Source organism: Panulirus ornatus, chromosome 53, assembly GCF_036320965.1.
Source record: "Panulirus ornatus isolate Po-2019 chromosome 53, ASM3632096v1, whole genome shotgun sequence".
In the NCBI taxonomy this organism is placed as follows: Eukaryota; Metazoa; Arthropoda; class Malacostraca; order Decapoda; family Palinuridae; genus Panulirus; species Panulirus ornatus.
In genome coordinates this window covers 17,315,387-17,330,258 of record NC_092276.1, presented here as the reverse complement: position 1 = coordinate 17,330,258, position 14,872 = coordinate 17,315,387, and the positions used below count along the sequence as shown (strand labels likewise).

The window sequence follows — 14,872 nt, the reverse complement described above, 5'->3', positions numbered from 1 at the left end:
ATCTATCAACTTGAGACGTCTTAGTGCGTCGACGTCAAAAGACATCTTTACCCACAGTATGACGCAGTAGTTTGTTTACATGGTCTGCGTCTCAGCTGGTGGATATCTCCACAGTTCTAGGTAAGTCTTCATTATTCTCTCATTACCTTCATCCCTTATAATATCTTTATAATTAAAGAATTATGACGTATTAACATGAGTTCCGTCCGAATTCCGTCAGTAATAGTTGACAATGTTGATGAAGATGCCGCATCCTGTTTGGGACATGGAAATCCTCCCCCGGGTTACCTCCTTCACAAGGGGAGATGCTGGAGGCTCCGTTGCCACTACTTCATTCTCGTTACACACTTGGCTTCCTCAGAATAGGACACAGGTGTTGATTAGTTTTACATGACAGTAGATGATTAGACGTGTGGCATCGTCATGTTGTCAAGATCTATATATTAATGTACATGAGTATGTTGGTGTTAGTGCTGCTCTCATAACACCAAGTCACTAATATGGTCTTGACAGGTACTACTACAAGCACAAAGCTGGCATTTTGAACTCTTCGTACAAGGAAAAATGGTAATGACTATACTTGCATCTTATATCTTTCATATGGAGGGAATGTTGTTGAGAATATTGAAAAATGGAGAAATTGGTTAAAAACAGATAATAATGGTACTGAATTTTCAATAGAAATTAGAGTGTTTTATTCCTACTATGGTGATGACCTACAGCTCAAACTAAAGAGAGAAACATTCTTAGTTTTTGTGGTCATGTTGTACGTAACTTTCTGTATATTAACTACAGAAGACATCCGTATACCTCAGGACAGTGGACTGTTGAGACTTTATACAATACATGGAAAGAATGCTCCAGGTCTTCATCTTTAGTGTAGATGATTTCCCATCTGTAAATTATGCATTATGATACTTAATCAGCAACTCTAACCAATCCAGCTAAAAGCACATCCCACAAAGGCACAGAAAGAATCACAACCCAAAATTCTTCCCTCAAGTTACACACCTCATAAAGCAGAGAAACCAGCTCAGACAAAACCTCTCACCATCAACAAAAATCATAGGGCAACTCCTGGCTCTAAATAGCTCCATTGGAAATTTAATCAGTGAAAGACAAACGGAAAACTGGCACTCAATAACACAAGACCCATGGCAACCACTCTTCCATATTATAAAGATTAACTCTTACCGACCAGTCTAGCCTCCACTTATAAAGCACACCTGACCCATTCCAGTGAAATCCCTTCTCCCAAAGGATATACAATATTCTCATGAGACACCACTCAAAAATCAGCCACAAACTAGCATCACTCCATGAGAGGAAAATGATAAAAAACTACAAAATTCTTTGAGAAAAAAGTTCCAACCTACCTTCACTCTCACTAAGGCATTTAAAACCATAAATAACTCTCCTGCTACAGGCCCATCCAACATATGAAACTTTCACATAAATCATTTTGATTCATTGTAATCCAAGCAATTACATATCTTCGACCATTCCTGGCTACACAACAAAATCATTAACATCTGAAAACTTGCTAATACCCATCCAGAAACATTCCAAACTGCGCAACTCCTCCTCCTCCTGCTTCCCTGCATCACTTCTATCCTCAGTATCTGAATTCTGCAAAAAACTGATCTACAATAGAATCAGACAAAACAACCCACTCTTAACCACACAATATGGCTTCGGAACCAAACACTCTACCCCCATGCTTCAAGAAGACCTGATAGAATATCATTGATAGCTTCATCCAACCAGAACCCCTTCTAACACAGCACTAGTGGTGGTGCATATCAACAAAGCATTTGACACTATCATATGCCTTCTCCAGATTCATAAATGCCACTTACAAATCCATCTGTTTTTCTTAGTATTTCTCACATATTCTTCAAAGTAAACACCTGATCCACACATCCTCTACCACTTCTGAAACCCACATTGCTCCTCCCAGATCTGATATTCTGTACATTCCTTCACCTTCTCAATCAATACCCTCCCATACAATTTTCCTGGAATACTCAACAATCTTATGCCTCTGTGAACAGTCAGCTCTATCCCCTTTGCCTTTGTACAGGGGCACCATACATGCATTCCGCCAATCCTCAGGTTTTTCACCATGATCCATACATACTTTGAATATCCTGACCAACTAATCAACAACACAACCACCATCTTTCTTCATAGATTTGACTGCAATACCATCCATTCCTGCCACTTTGCTGGATTTCATCTGCCACAATGCTTTCACCTCATCTCTTTTCACCAAACCACTCTCCCAGACTCTCACTTTGCACACCACCCTGACCAAAACACCCTATGCCACTATCATCAAACACATTCAACAATCCTTGAAAATACTCACACCATAACTTCCTGTTATCACTTCCCCCATTGCCCCCTTTACTGATGTTCCCATTTGTTCTCATCTTTTGCACATTATTTACCTCCTAAAATATCTTTTTATTCTTCCTAAAATTTGATGATACTCTCTCACCCCAACTCTCATTTGCCCTCTTTTTCCACCTTGCAACTTCCTCTTGGCCTCCTGCCACTTTCTTTTATACATGTCTTAGTCATTTGCACTCCTTCCTTTTAAGCACTGTCCAAATGCCTCTCTTTTCTCTTTCTCTAACAACTTTCCTTCATCCCACCACTCACTACCCTTTCTGATCTGTACACCTCCAACCTTTCTCATGCCACAGGCATCTCTTACACATGCCATCACAGCTTCCCCAAATGCATCCCATTTCTCACCCGCCCCTCACTTCATTTGCTCTGACCTTTTGTCATTCTACACTCAATCTGATTTTTCATGGTATTTCTTCACAAACATCTTTCGAAGCTCACTTATTCACCACTCTCTTCTCCCCTACATTCTCTCCTCTTTTTTGAAAGCCTATATAAATCTTCACCTTCGCCTCCACAAGATAGTGATCAGACATCCCACCAGCTGCCCCTCTCAGCACATTTAAATCCACAAGTCTCTCTTTTCTACACCTGTCGATTAATACATAATCTGATAATGCCCACTGACCATCTCTTCTACTCACATAGGTACACTTGTGTATCTCTTTCTTTTTAAACCAAGTATTCCCAATCAATAGTCTTTTTTCAGCACAAGTCTACAAGCTCTTCACCATTTCCATTTACAACAATGAATACCTCATGCACACCAGTCATACCCTCAACTGCCACATTACTCACCTTCGCATTCAAATCATCACTGATACCTGGTCTTGTGCACCAAAACTGCTGACACACACTCATCTGCTCCCAGAACACTTGTCTCTCATGACCAAGTGCATAAATAATCACCCATCTCTTGCCATCCACTTTCAGTGTTACCCACATTAATCTAGAATTTACTTTCTTAGACTCTATAACACACACCTGCTTCAGGAGCAGTGCTACTCCTTCCTTAGCTCTTGTCCTCTCACCAACTGCTGACTTTACTCCCAAAATTTTTCCAAACTATTCTTCCTCTTTACCCGTGAGCTTCATTTCACTCAGAGCCAGAACATATAGGTGTCTTTTCTTAAACATGCTACCTATCTCTCCTTTCTTCTCATCTTGGTTACATCCACACACATTCAGACACTCCAATCTGAGCCTTCAAGGAGGATAAGCACTCCCTACTTGACTCATGCTTTCTCTTAGAAACTGAAATACAAGAGGGGGAGGGTTTCCAGCCCTCTACTCCTGCCCCCTTTAGTTGCCTTCTAAAACACGTGGGGAATACAGATATAGGATTCTTTCTCCCCTATCTCAGGGATATATATGGAAAGAATGAGAGGAAAAAATCTCCAAGTTGGGAGACCAACTTGGAGATGGAAGGATGGAGTGAAAAAGGTTTTGAGCAATTGGGGCCTGAACACACAGTAGGGTGAGAGGCATGCAAGGAATAGAGTGAATTGGAACAATGTGGTATACCAGGGTCGACGTGCTGTTAATGGACTGAACCAGGGCATATGAAGCGTCTGGGGTAAACCATGGAAAGGTCTCTAGGGCCTGGATGTGGATAAGGAGCTGTGGTTTTGGTGCATTACACATGACAGCTAGAGACTGAGTGTGAATGAATGTGGCCTTTTTTTTCTGTTTTCCTGTGGGGTGGGGTTGCAAAGGAATGGATGAAGTCAAGCAAGTATGAATATGTATATGTGTATGTATGTAAATGTGTATATGAGTGGATGGGCCATTCTTTGTCTGTTTCCTGGGGCTACCTCGCTGACGTGGGAAACAGTGATTATGTATAATTATTTTTTCTATTATTATTATTATTATTATTATTATTTTTTTTTTTTTTTTTTTATACTTTGTCGCTGTCTCCCGCGTTTGCGAGGTAGCGCAAGGAAACAGACGAAAGAAATGGCCCCCCCCCACACACATGCACATACACACGTCCACACACGCAAATATACATACCTACACAGCTTTCCATGGTTTACCCCAGACGCTCCACATGCCTTGCTTCAATCCACTGACAGCACGTCAACCCCTGTATACCACATGACTCCAATTCACTCTATTTCTTGCCCTCCTTTCACCCTCCTGCATGTTCAGGCCCCGATCACACAAAATCTTTTTCACTCCATCTTTCCACCTCCAATTTGGTCTCCCTCTTCTCCTCGTTCCCTCCACCTCCGACACATATATCCTCTTGGTCAATCTCTCCTCACTCATTCTCTCCATGTGCCCAAACCATTTCAAAACACCCTCTTCTGCTCTCTCAACCACGCTCTTTTTACTTCCACACATCTCTCTTACCCTTACGTTACTTACTCGATCAAACCACCTCACACCACACATTGTCCTCAAACATCTCATTTCCAGCACATCCATCCTCCTGCGCACATCTCTATCCATAGCCCACGCCTCGCAACCATACAACATTGTTGGAACCACTATTCCCTCAAACATACCCATTTTTGCTTTCCGAGATAATGTTCTCGACTTCCACACATTTTTCAAGGCTCCCAAAATTTTCGCCCCCTCCCCCACCCTATGATCCACTTCCGCTTCCATGGTTCCATCCGCTGACAGATCCACTCCCAGATATCTAAAACACTTCACTTCCTCCAGTTTTTCTCCATTCAAACTCACCTCCCAATTGACTTGACCCTCACCCCTACTGTACCTAATAACCTTGCTCTTATTCACATTTACTCTCAACTTTCTTCTTCCACACACTTTACCAAACTCAGTCACCAGCTTCTGCAGTTTCTCACATGAATCAGCCACCAGCGCTGTATCATCAGCGAACAACAACTGACTCACTTCCCAAGCTCTCTCATCCCCAACAGACTTCATACTTGCCCCTCTTTCCAAAACTCTTGCATTTACCTCCCTTACAACCCCATCCATAAACAAATTAAACAACCATGGAGACATCACACACCCCTGCCGCAAACCTACATTCACTGAGAACCAATCACTTTCCTCTCTTCCTACACGTACACATGCCTTACATCCTCGATAAAAACTTTTCACTGCTTCTAACAACTTGCCTCCCACACCATATATTCTTAATACCTTCCACAGAGCATCTCTATCAACTCTATCATATGCCTTCTCCAGATCCATAAACGCTACATACAAATCCATTTGCTTTTCTAAGTATTTCTCACATACATTCTTCAAAGCAAACACCTGATCCACACATCCTCTACCACTTCTGAAACCGCACTGCTCTTCCCCAATCTGATGCTCTGTACATGCCTTCACCCTCTCAATCAATACCCTCCCATATAATTTACCAGGAATACTCAACAAACTTATACCTCTGTAATTTGAGCACTCACTCTTATCCCCTTTGCCTTTGTACAATGGCACTATGCACGCATTCCGCCAATCCTCAGGCACCTCACCATGAGTCATACATACATTAAATAACCTTACCAACCAGTCAACAATACAGTCACCCCCTTTCTTAATAAATTCCACTGCAATACCATCCAAACCTGCTGCCTTGCCGGCTTTCATCTTCCGCAAAGCTTTTACTACCTCTTCTCTGTTTACCAAATCATTTTCCCTAACCCTCTCACTTTGCACACCACCTCGACCAAAACACCCTATATCTGCCACTCTGTCATCAGACACATTCAACAAACCTTCAAAATACTCATTCCATCTCCTTCTCACATCACCGCTACTTGTTATCACCTCCCCATTTACGCCCTTCACTGAAGTTCCCATTTGCTCCCTTGTCTTACGCACCCTATTTACCTCCTTCCAGAACATCTTTTTATTCTCCCTAAAATTTACTGATAGTCTCTCACCCCAACTCTCATTTGCCCTTTTTTTCACCTCTTGCACCTTTCTCTTGACCTCCTGTCTCTTTCTTTTATACTTCTCCCACTCAATTGCATTTTTTCCCTGCAAAAATCGTCCAAATGCCTCTCTCTTCTCTTTCACTAATACTCTTACTTCTTCATCCCACCACTCACTACCCTTTCTAAACAGCCCACCTCCCACTCTTCTCATGCCACAAGCATCTTTTGCGCAATCCATCACTGATTCCCTAAATACATCCCATTCCTCCCCCACTCCCCTTACTTCCATTGTTCTCACCTTTTTCCATTTATTATTATATTTATTATATTTCCTCACTTATTATTATTATTATTATTATTAATTATTATTATTATACTTTATCGCTGTCTTCCGCATTAGCGAGGTAGCGCAAGGAAACAGACAAAAGAATGGCCCAACCCACCCACATACACATGTATATACATAAATGTCCACACACGTACATATACATACATAATGATTATATAGATATATACATACATGCATACATATAGACACATACATGTTCATGGTTCCCATCATCCATTCCAGTCACCACCCTGCCCCACAGGAAATAGCATCGCCACTGCCTGTATCAATGAGGTAGTGCAGGAAACAGACGAAGAAAGGCCACATCTGCTCACACTCATTCTCTAGCTGTCATGTTTAATGCCCTGAAACCACAGCTCCCTATCCACAAACCTTTCCATGGTTTACCCCAGAGATTTTAAATGCCCTGGTTCAGTTCATTGACAGTATGTCGACCTCAGTATACCACATCATTCCAATTCCCTTTAATCCATACAGTTCAGGCCATGATTGCCTCAAAATCTGTTTCACTCCATCCTTCCACCTCCAATTTGGTTTTCCGCTTCTTGTTCTCTCCACCTCTGACACATATATCCTCTTTGTCAACCTTTCCTCACTCATTCTCTCCATATGTCCAAACCATTTCAACACACCATCTTCTGCTCTCTAAATAACACTCCTTTTAGTACCACACATCTCTCTTATCCTTTCATTACTTACTTGATCAAACCACCTCACACCACATACTGTCCTCAAACGTTTCATTTCCAACACATCCACCCTTCGTACAACCTTATCTATAGCCCATGGCTCGCTACTATATGCTATTGTTGGAAGTACTATTCCTTCAAATATACCCATTTTTGCTATCCTAGATAACGCTTTCTTTTTCCACACATTTTTATCGCTCCCAGAACCATTTCCCAAGTTGAAATAGAAAGCCTACACCCCTGGCTCACAATTCAGTAACCTCTACTCAAATATCCCCAACAAACTGGAACAGTTGAGTATGCATACCATTCTCTTTGTTATTGAATAGTAACACTTATAGTTATAATTACATAGAGGATCCTTGTCTTTAATAATCCTTTGCAATTTACAGTTTTTTTTTTGTTGTTTTTGTTTTTGCTGCACCATACTACAGTAAAACCTTGACAGAGGATGGTTGAGCTTGATAGAAAGGAAAATTGTGTGACATTGAACAGAAAATACACATTCAAAATCCAAAATAATCTAGAATTAGAAATTACACTGGTTTGGTTAAATTTTCAAATGGCATAGCAATTATAGTAATTATGCATTTCATTTTCTAATGATCTTGTATATTAGGTATTCATAATATTATTTCCTTCTAAGCTTGAATGATGAACCATTTTTGCAGCAATTTGAAAATTCACTTCAAATAGTGAACCAAGATTAGTATAATCATTTCAAAATGATTTAATTTTCTTATCCAATTTTGTTAAGCATTCACCATTGTACATATGAAATGAGAAGCAAATGAAATTACAAGGTATTATTTAAGATAAAAATCCACATTTTTTTTTTTTTTTTTGCTTTGTCGCTGTCTCCCGCGTTTGCGAGGTAGCGCAAGGAAACAGACGAAAGAAATGGCCCAACCCACCCCCATACACATGTATATACATACGTCCACACACGCAAATATACATACCTACACAGCTTTCCATGGTTTACCCCAGACGCTTCACATGCCTTGATTCAATCCACTGACAGCACGTCAACCCCGGTATACCACATTGCTCCAGTTCACTCTATTCGTTGCCCTCCTTTCACCCTCCTGCATGTTCAGGCCCCGATCACACAAAATCTTTTTCACTCCATCTTTCCACCTCCAATTTGGTCTCCCTCTTCTCCTCGTTCCCTCCACCTCCGACACATATATTCTCTTGGTCAATCTTTCCTCACTCATTCTCTCCATGTGCCCGAACCATTTCAAAACACCCTCTTCTGCTCTCTCAACCACGCTCTTTTTATTTCCACACATCTCTCTTACCCTTACGTTACTTACTCGATCAAACCACCTCACACCACACATTGTCCTCAAACATCTCATTTCCAGCACATCCATCCTCCTGCGCACAACTCTATCCATAGCCCACGCCTCGCAACCATACAACATTGTTGGAACCACTATTCCTTCAAACATACCCATTTTTGCTTTCCGAGATAATGTTCTCGACTTCCACACATTCTTCAAGGCTCCCAGAATTTTCGCCCCCTCCCCCACCCTATGATCCACTTCCGCTTCCATGGTTCCATCCGCTGCCAGATCCACTCCCGATATCTAAAACACTTCACTTCCTCCAGTTTTTCTCCATTCAAACTCACCTCCCAATTGACTTGACCCTCAACCCTACTGTACCTAATAACCTTGCTCTTATTCACATTTACTCTTAACTTTCTTCTTTCACACACTTTACCAAACTCAGTCACCAGCTTCTGCAGTTTCTCACATGAATCAGCCACCAGCACTGTATCATCAGCGAACAACAACTGACTCACTTCCCAAGCTCTCTCATCCCCAACAGACTTCATACTTGCCCCTCTTTCCAAAACTCTTGCATTCACCTCCCTAACAACCCCATCCATAAACAAATTAAACAACCATGGAGACATCACACACCCCTGCCGCAAACCTACATTCACTGAGAACCAATCACTTTCCTCTCTTCCTACACTTACACATGCCTTACATCCTCGATAAAAACTTTTCACTGCTTCTAACAACTTTCCTCCCACACCATATATTCTTAATACCTTCCACAGAGCATCTCTATCAACTCTATCATATGCCTTCTCCAGATCCATAAATGCTACATACAAATCCATTTGCTTTTCTAAGTATTTCTCACATACATTCTTCAAAGCAAACACCTGATCCACACATCCTCTACCACTTCTGAAACCACACTGCTCTTCCCCAATCTGATGCTCTGTACATGCCTTCACCCTCTCAATCAATATCCTCCCATATAATTTACCAGGAATACTCAACAAACTTATACCTCTGTAATTTGAGCACTCACTCTTATCCCCTTTGCCTTTGTACAATGGCACTATGCACGCATTCCGCCAATCCTCAGGCACCTCACCATGAGTCATACATACATTAAATAACCTTACCAACCAGTCAACAATACAGTCACCCCCTTTTTTAGTAAATTCCACTGCAATACCATCCAAACCTGCTGCCTTGCCGGCTTTCATCTTCCGCAAAGCTTTTACTACCTCTTCTCTGTTTACCAAATCATTTTCCCTAACCCTCTCACTTTGCACACCACCTCGACCAAAACACCCTATATCTGCCACTCTATCATCAAACACATTCAACAAACCTTCAAAATACTCACTCCATCTCCTCACATCACCACTACTTGTTATCACCTCCCCATTTGCGCCCTTCACTGAAGTTCCCATTTGCTCCCTTGTCTTACGCACTTTATTTACCTCCTTCCAGAACATCTTTTTATTCTCCCTAAAATTTAATGATACTCTCACCCCAACTCTCATTTGCCCTTTTTTTTCACCTCTTGCACCTTTCTCTTGACCTCCTGTCTCTTTCTTTTATACATCTCCCACTCAATTTCATTTTTTCCCTGCAAAAATCGTCCAAATGCCTCTCTCTTCTCTTTCACTAATACTCTTACTTCTTCATCCCACCACTCACTACCCTTTCTAATCAACCCACCTCCCACTCTTCTCATGCCACAAGCATCTTTTGCGCAATCCATCACTGATTCCCTAAATACATCCCATTCCTCCCCCACTCCCCTTACTTCCATTGTTCTCACCTTTTTCCATTCTGTACTCAGTCTCTCCTGGTACTTCCTCACACACGTCTCCTTCCCAAGCTCACTTACTCTCACCACCCTCTTCACCCCAACATTCACTCTTCTTTTCTGAAAACCCATACAAATCTTCACCTTAGCCTCCACAAGATAATGATCAGACATCCCTCCAGTTGCACCTCTCAGCACATTAACATCCAAAAGTCTCTCTTTCGCGCGCCTGTCAATTAACACGTAATCCAATAACGCTCTCTAGCCATCTCTCCTACTTACATAAGTATACTTATGTATATCTCGCTTTTTAAACCAGGTATTCCCAATCATCAGTCCTTTTTCAGCACATAAATCTACAAGCTCTTCACCATTTCCATTTACAACACTGAACACCCCATGTATACCAATTATTCCCTCAACTGCCACATTACTCACCTTTGCATTCAAATCACCCATCACTATAACCCGGTCTCGTGCATCAAAACCACTAACACACTCATTCAGCTGCTCCCAAAACACTTGCCTCTCATGATCTTTCTTCTCATGCCCAGGTGCATATGCACCAATAATCACCCATCTCTCTCCATCAACTTTCAGTTTTACCTATATTAATCGAGAATTTACTTTCTTACATTCTATCACATACTCCCACAACTCCTGTTTCAGGAGTATTGCTACTCCTTCCCTTGCTCTTGTCTTCTCACTAACCCCTGACTTTACTCCCAAGACATTCCCAAACCACTCTTCCCCTTTACCCTTGAGCTTCGTTTCACTCAGAGCCAAAACATCCAGGTTCCTTTCCTCAAACATACTACCTATCTCTCCTTTTTTCACATCTTGGTTACATCCACACACATTTAGGCACCCCAATCTGAGCCTTCGAGGAGGATGAGCACTCCCCGCGTGACTCCTTCTTCTGTTTCCCATTTTAGAAAGTTAAAAAAAAAAAAAAATACAAGGAGGGGAGGATTTCTGGCCCCCCGCTCCCGAAAAAAAAATCCACATACAACCGCAAATTTTATGACATCATTGTAATTAAGATGATGCCCTAGTGCATTATGTAAGAATTGCTTTTAGCACCATATTTCTACCTACTCCATCCCACGAGTTAAATGAATTTCAGTATTTTATAATGTGATAACACTGAATAGTGAAAAAAGTCAAGTTTTGGGTGAGTTGAGAGATATCACACAAAGATTTTGCTTGTCAAAATAGGTTAATAATAAGAGCATTTGAGATGGATAAAATTAGGCCTCTGTCATAAAGTTGGAATTAGAAGGATTTTAACAAATAATAGAAATATGTCGTGAAATTAGAAATGTGTTTGGATAAAAGTATTTCTAAGTTGAATGGTTAGGTAGTGTATGTGATAAGTATGTGATAGGTGAAAGATTGGTCAGAAATATACATAGGAACACTTTAGATGAAGTCATAAGAGGAAGACCACAAAAGAGAAGGGACAAGATGAGAGAATTGTTTATGGAGAGAGATCTTTTAGATGAAGTTGGGATGAACTTTTTACAATAGTCCTTGATACTCTTCCATGCTTGTTAAGGTTGGCCAATAAATTACTCTTAAGTGTTTTAGTGTCTGTTGCTGAAAGAGACTTAATTTTGTACTCTTACTGTCATGTTTTTCTTCCACAAAGGTGTGAGGTCAGCCGAACACAAAGGTCACTGATGCCGCCTCTGAAGCCTGTAGATCGGCTGGAGAAGTTATGTAGTTGGAAAATTGCAAATCATCTCTTTAGTGTCCTTTCATCTTGGTATAAGGGTGAAAATGGTGGCAAGCTCACCAGTAATTTTCTGAACCACACCAGTGTAGGCAATACAAATTGTGTTGTTCCCAACAATATAAATGGAAAAGTAAATGAAATTTGTGATTTCATGGACCAGTATTCAGTAGAAATTAAAAATAGTGATACAAATGAAGATTGGTATATCAAGCACTTAACTTGTGGTAATGTGTACAGTGATGATGACAGTGAAAACTCCAGGAATGGCATGCTGTCTCCAGTTCCCCAACAATATCGAACAGTCAGTGCAATTACTCATTGGCTAGCCAGAGAGGTCAGAGACTTTTTGATATGTCATTTAGCTCCAAGATTCCATGAAGAAATTTTGGCAACTTTGATTACTGTAGTTGCTTGTAGAATAGAAATTCCAAGACCAAAGGAAAAGCTACGAATATATGAGGAAGATTTGGATTTTCTAAACTCTTTGGGTTTTCTATTGAATGTGTGTTTAAAGTGTTTGTTAACCAAAGGTGTTACATTCTTGGACTTTTCTCATGTGTCACATCTGGTAAAGAGGTGGAAGCTGCTTTGCTGGGGAGGTGAAACTATCAATAAGAACGGTGAAGATTGTGAGAGCCCATACTTTGATATATTTGGTTATGCTTTCGATGTTGCTGTTTCAGGACTGAGAACATTAAAGTACATAAAATTGCCTCACTTTGTTCATAATAGTTTTGTAAAGAAAGTAGCATATCTTTGTCCCAATCTGGAGATACTGATTTTACGTTGTTCAGCAGACTGTGCTAATCCAAAGCATAATGTTCCAGTTGTTACCAATGTGGAAGTTCTTTATGGAGATTCTGTCCTGTGTCCTGATGGACAAGTAAGACTGATACCAGGGTGCAAAGATCTGGTGACTCTTGCATTACCAGAGGGTGTGGAAACTTTAGATGTTACTAATGATGCTATTGAAATGTTATCATACATGCCAAACCTTCAGTATCTTGTAGGTGCACCGATGATTTATGTAACTGAGGAGTTTGAGGAAATGTTTGAAACACTACCTGCACCACAAAAGCTTACAAATTTTCATCATGGTGCATATGGAAAGTCTAATTGGCCATCATTTGTGTATGAGGAGTCTCTTCAGGAACCTAATCCAGAATATTTATCGAGAGTGTTCTCTCAAGTCAAAGAAGTTGGAATCTATGCTCCAACTGAGGTAACAGAAAAAGTTTTGAAGAGTTTTTCAAAAGCTCAAGACATTACAATTTTTACAGATGATTTTGAAGTTCATGGTAAGTATCTGAGGAATTTGACAACATTAGACATTAATGTAGGCTACCAGGAGGAATGGCCTATCCTTATATCTCTCAGTCAGACTTCTCCAAAATTAGAACAGTTGACCCTTCGATCTTTCTCATTGCAAATGAGTTCTCTTAATGAAAAGCCCCGGTTCCCCTCACTTCATACCCTCAAATTTCATGGTCAAAATGTGCTTCAGGGTGATGCTCTTTTAACATTTATCCATGGTTGCCCACTTCTCACTACTTTTGTCCTCTCAATGATCACAGATGAGGATGGTGACTCACAGCTGGATGATGATATCCTCATGAGAGCCCTTCCAATGTTACCTAGCATTCAGAAATTTGTTTACAAAGTTCAGAGTGCTTTAAGAACCATGGATGGCGTCCCCTCAAGTCTTACAATAAAGTCCTGTGATGCCTTAATCAGTGCATGTCCACAGCTCACTTACATTGGACAACTTGAAACATGGAAAGTGACAAAATCTGAAGTATTCACACTGCAAGATAAAGTTAGAAAGAGAAACTGGGATCTAGAGATCATATGACTTCTTTGACATACACTAGTGGTTACAGCGTGAAGTAAGTTCTCTTGTCAAAATGGTCCATAAGTGATCTTACAAATTTAAATTCATACGTACTAAACTGAATCGAGTACTAACTTACAAAATACCAGCATACACAATTAGCGCTTGTATTGATAGTATATGCTATATCAACATGACTCTGAAAACTACGGCCTGGCTCTCTGCCATATGCTCTGTTCTTACATAAGACTGTCTGCAATAAAGATAATTTTTTTTTAGATTATCCATTTATTTTCCTAGTCTTTTATATCAGACCAAGTACTGTAAGGTTATCTGATAGTAGTTAATATGAAAACATTATATATTCAAAAGTGTGGACAAGCGCTACTTATGTTATTATCGTTTTAATTTATTTTACACACACAGACACAAAAGGGAATAAACAAACCAATGAGAAAGTGAATGCTGGCAGTTTACAGAGGTTTAAAAGGCTACTTGATACAAAAAATGTCCAGAAGACAGGACATCATACGTGTGGAACATTTTCCTCTTATTGTACAAATAGATAATTACAGTAGACACACACACACACACACACACACTAACAGAGCATGTAAAACTCCCTCCCCATTACAAAAACATCCTACATAAGGTCAAAAAGTAGAATATGCTCCTCAAGTCTGGTCACTGCTCTCATTAAAGAAGTACAAAATGCTAATAGGGGTAGGATAACCAGAGGACATAGTATAAAATTAAACATGAAACGTTTGAAAAATAATATAAAAGTAGTGGATGAGTGGACAAGAATGACTGAAGACATGGCAGGTGTAATCAGCAAACATGAATTTAAGAAGTTATAATAGGGATTGCTCAAAAGATATGGCCCCACGAGTGTAA

General features: G+C 40.3%; 2 protein-coding genes across 2 annotated transcripts in view; one reads left to right on the top strand and one right to left on the bottom strand.

The window, feature by feature from the left end:
* Fbxl4 (F box and leucine-rich-repeat gene 4) overlaps positions 1 to 14,872 on the bottom strand; it is a 54,015-nt gene that overhangs the window by 33,879 nt on the left and 5,264 nt on the right. The window lies entirely within an intron of this gene.
* Positions 50 to 14,251, top strand: LOC139765276 (uncharacterized). The gene is made up of 2 exons (XM_071692632.1): positions 50 to 120; positions 12,058 to 14,251. Exons 1-2 carry the CDS (start codon positions 80 to 82, stop codon positions 13,994 to 13,996), a joined length of 1,980 nt encoding a protein of 659 aa, XP_071548733.1. The 5' UTR covers positions 50 to 79; the 3' UTR covers positions 13,997 to 14,251.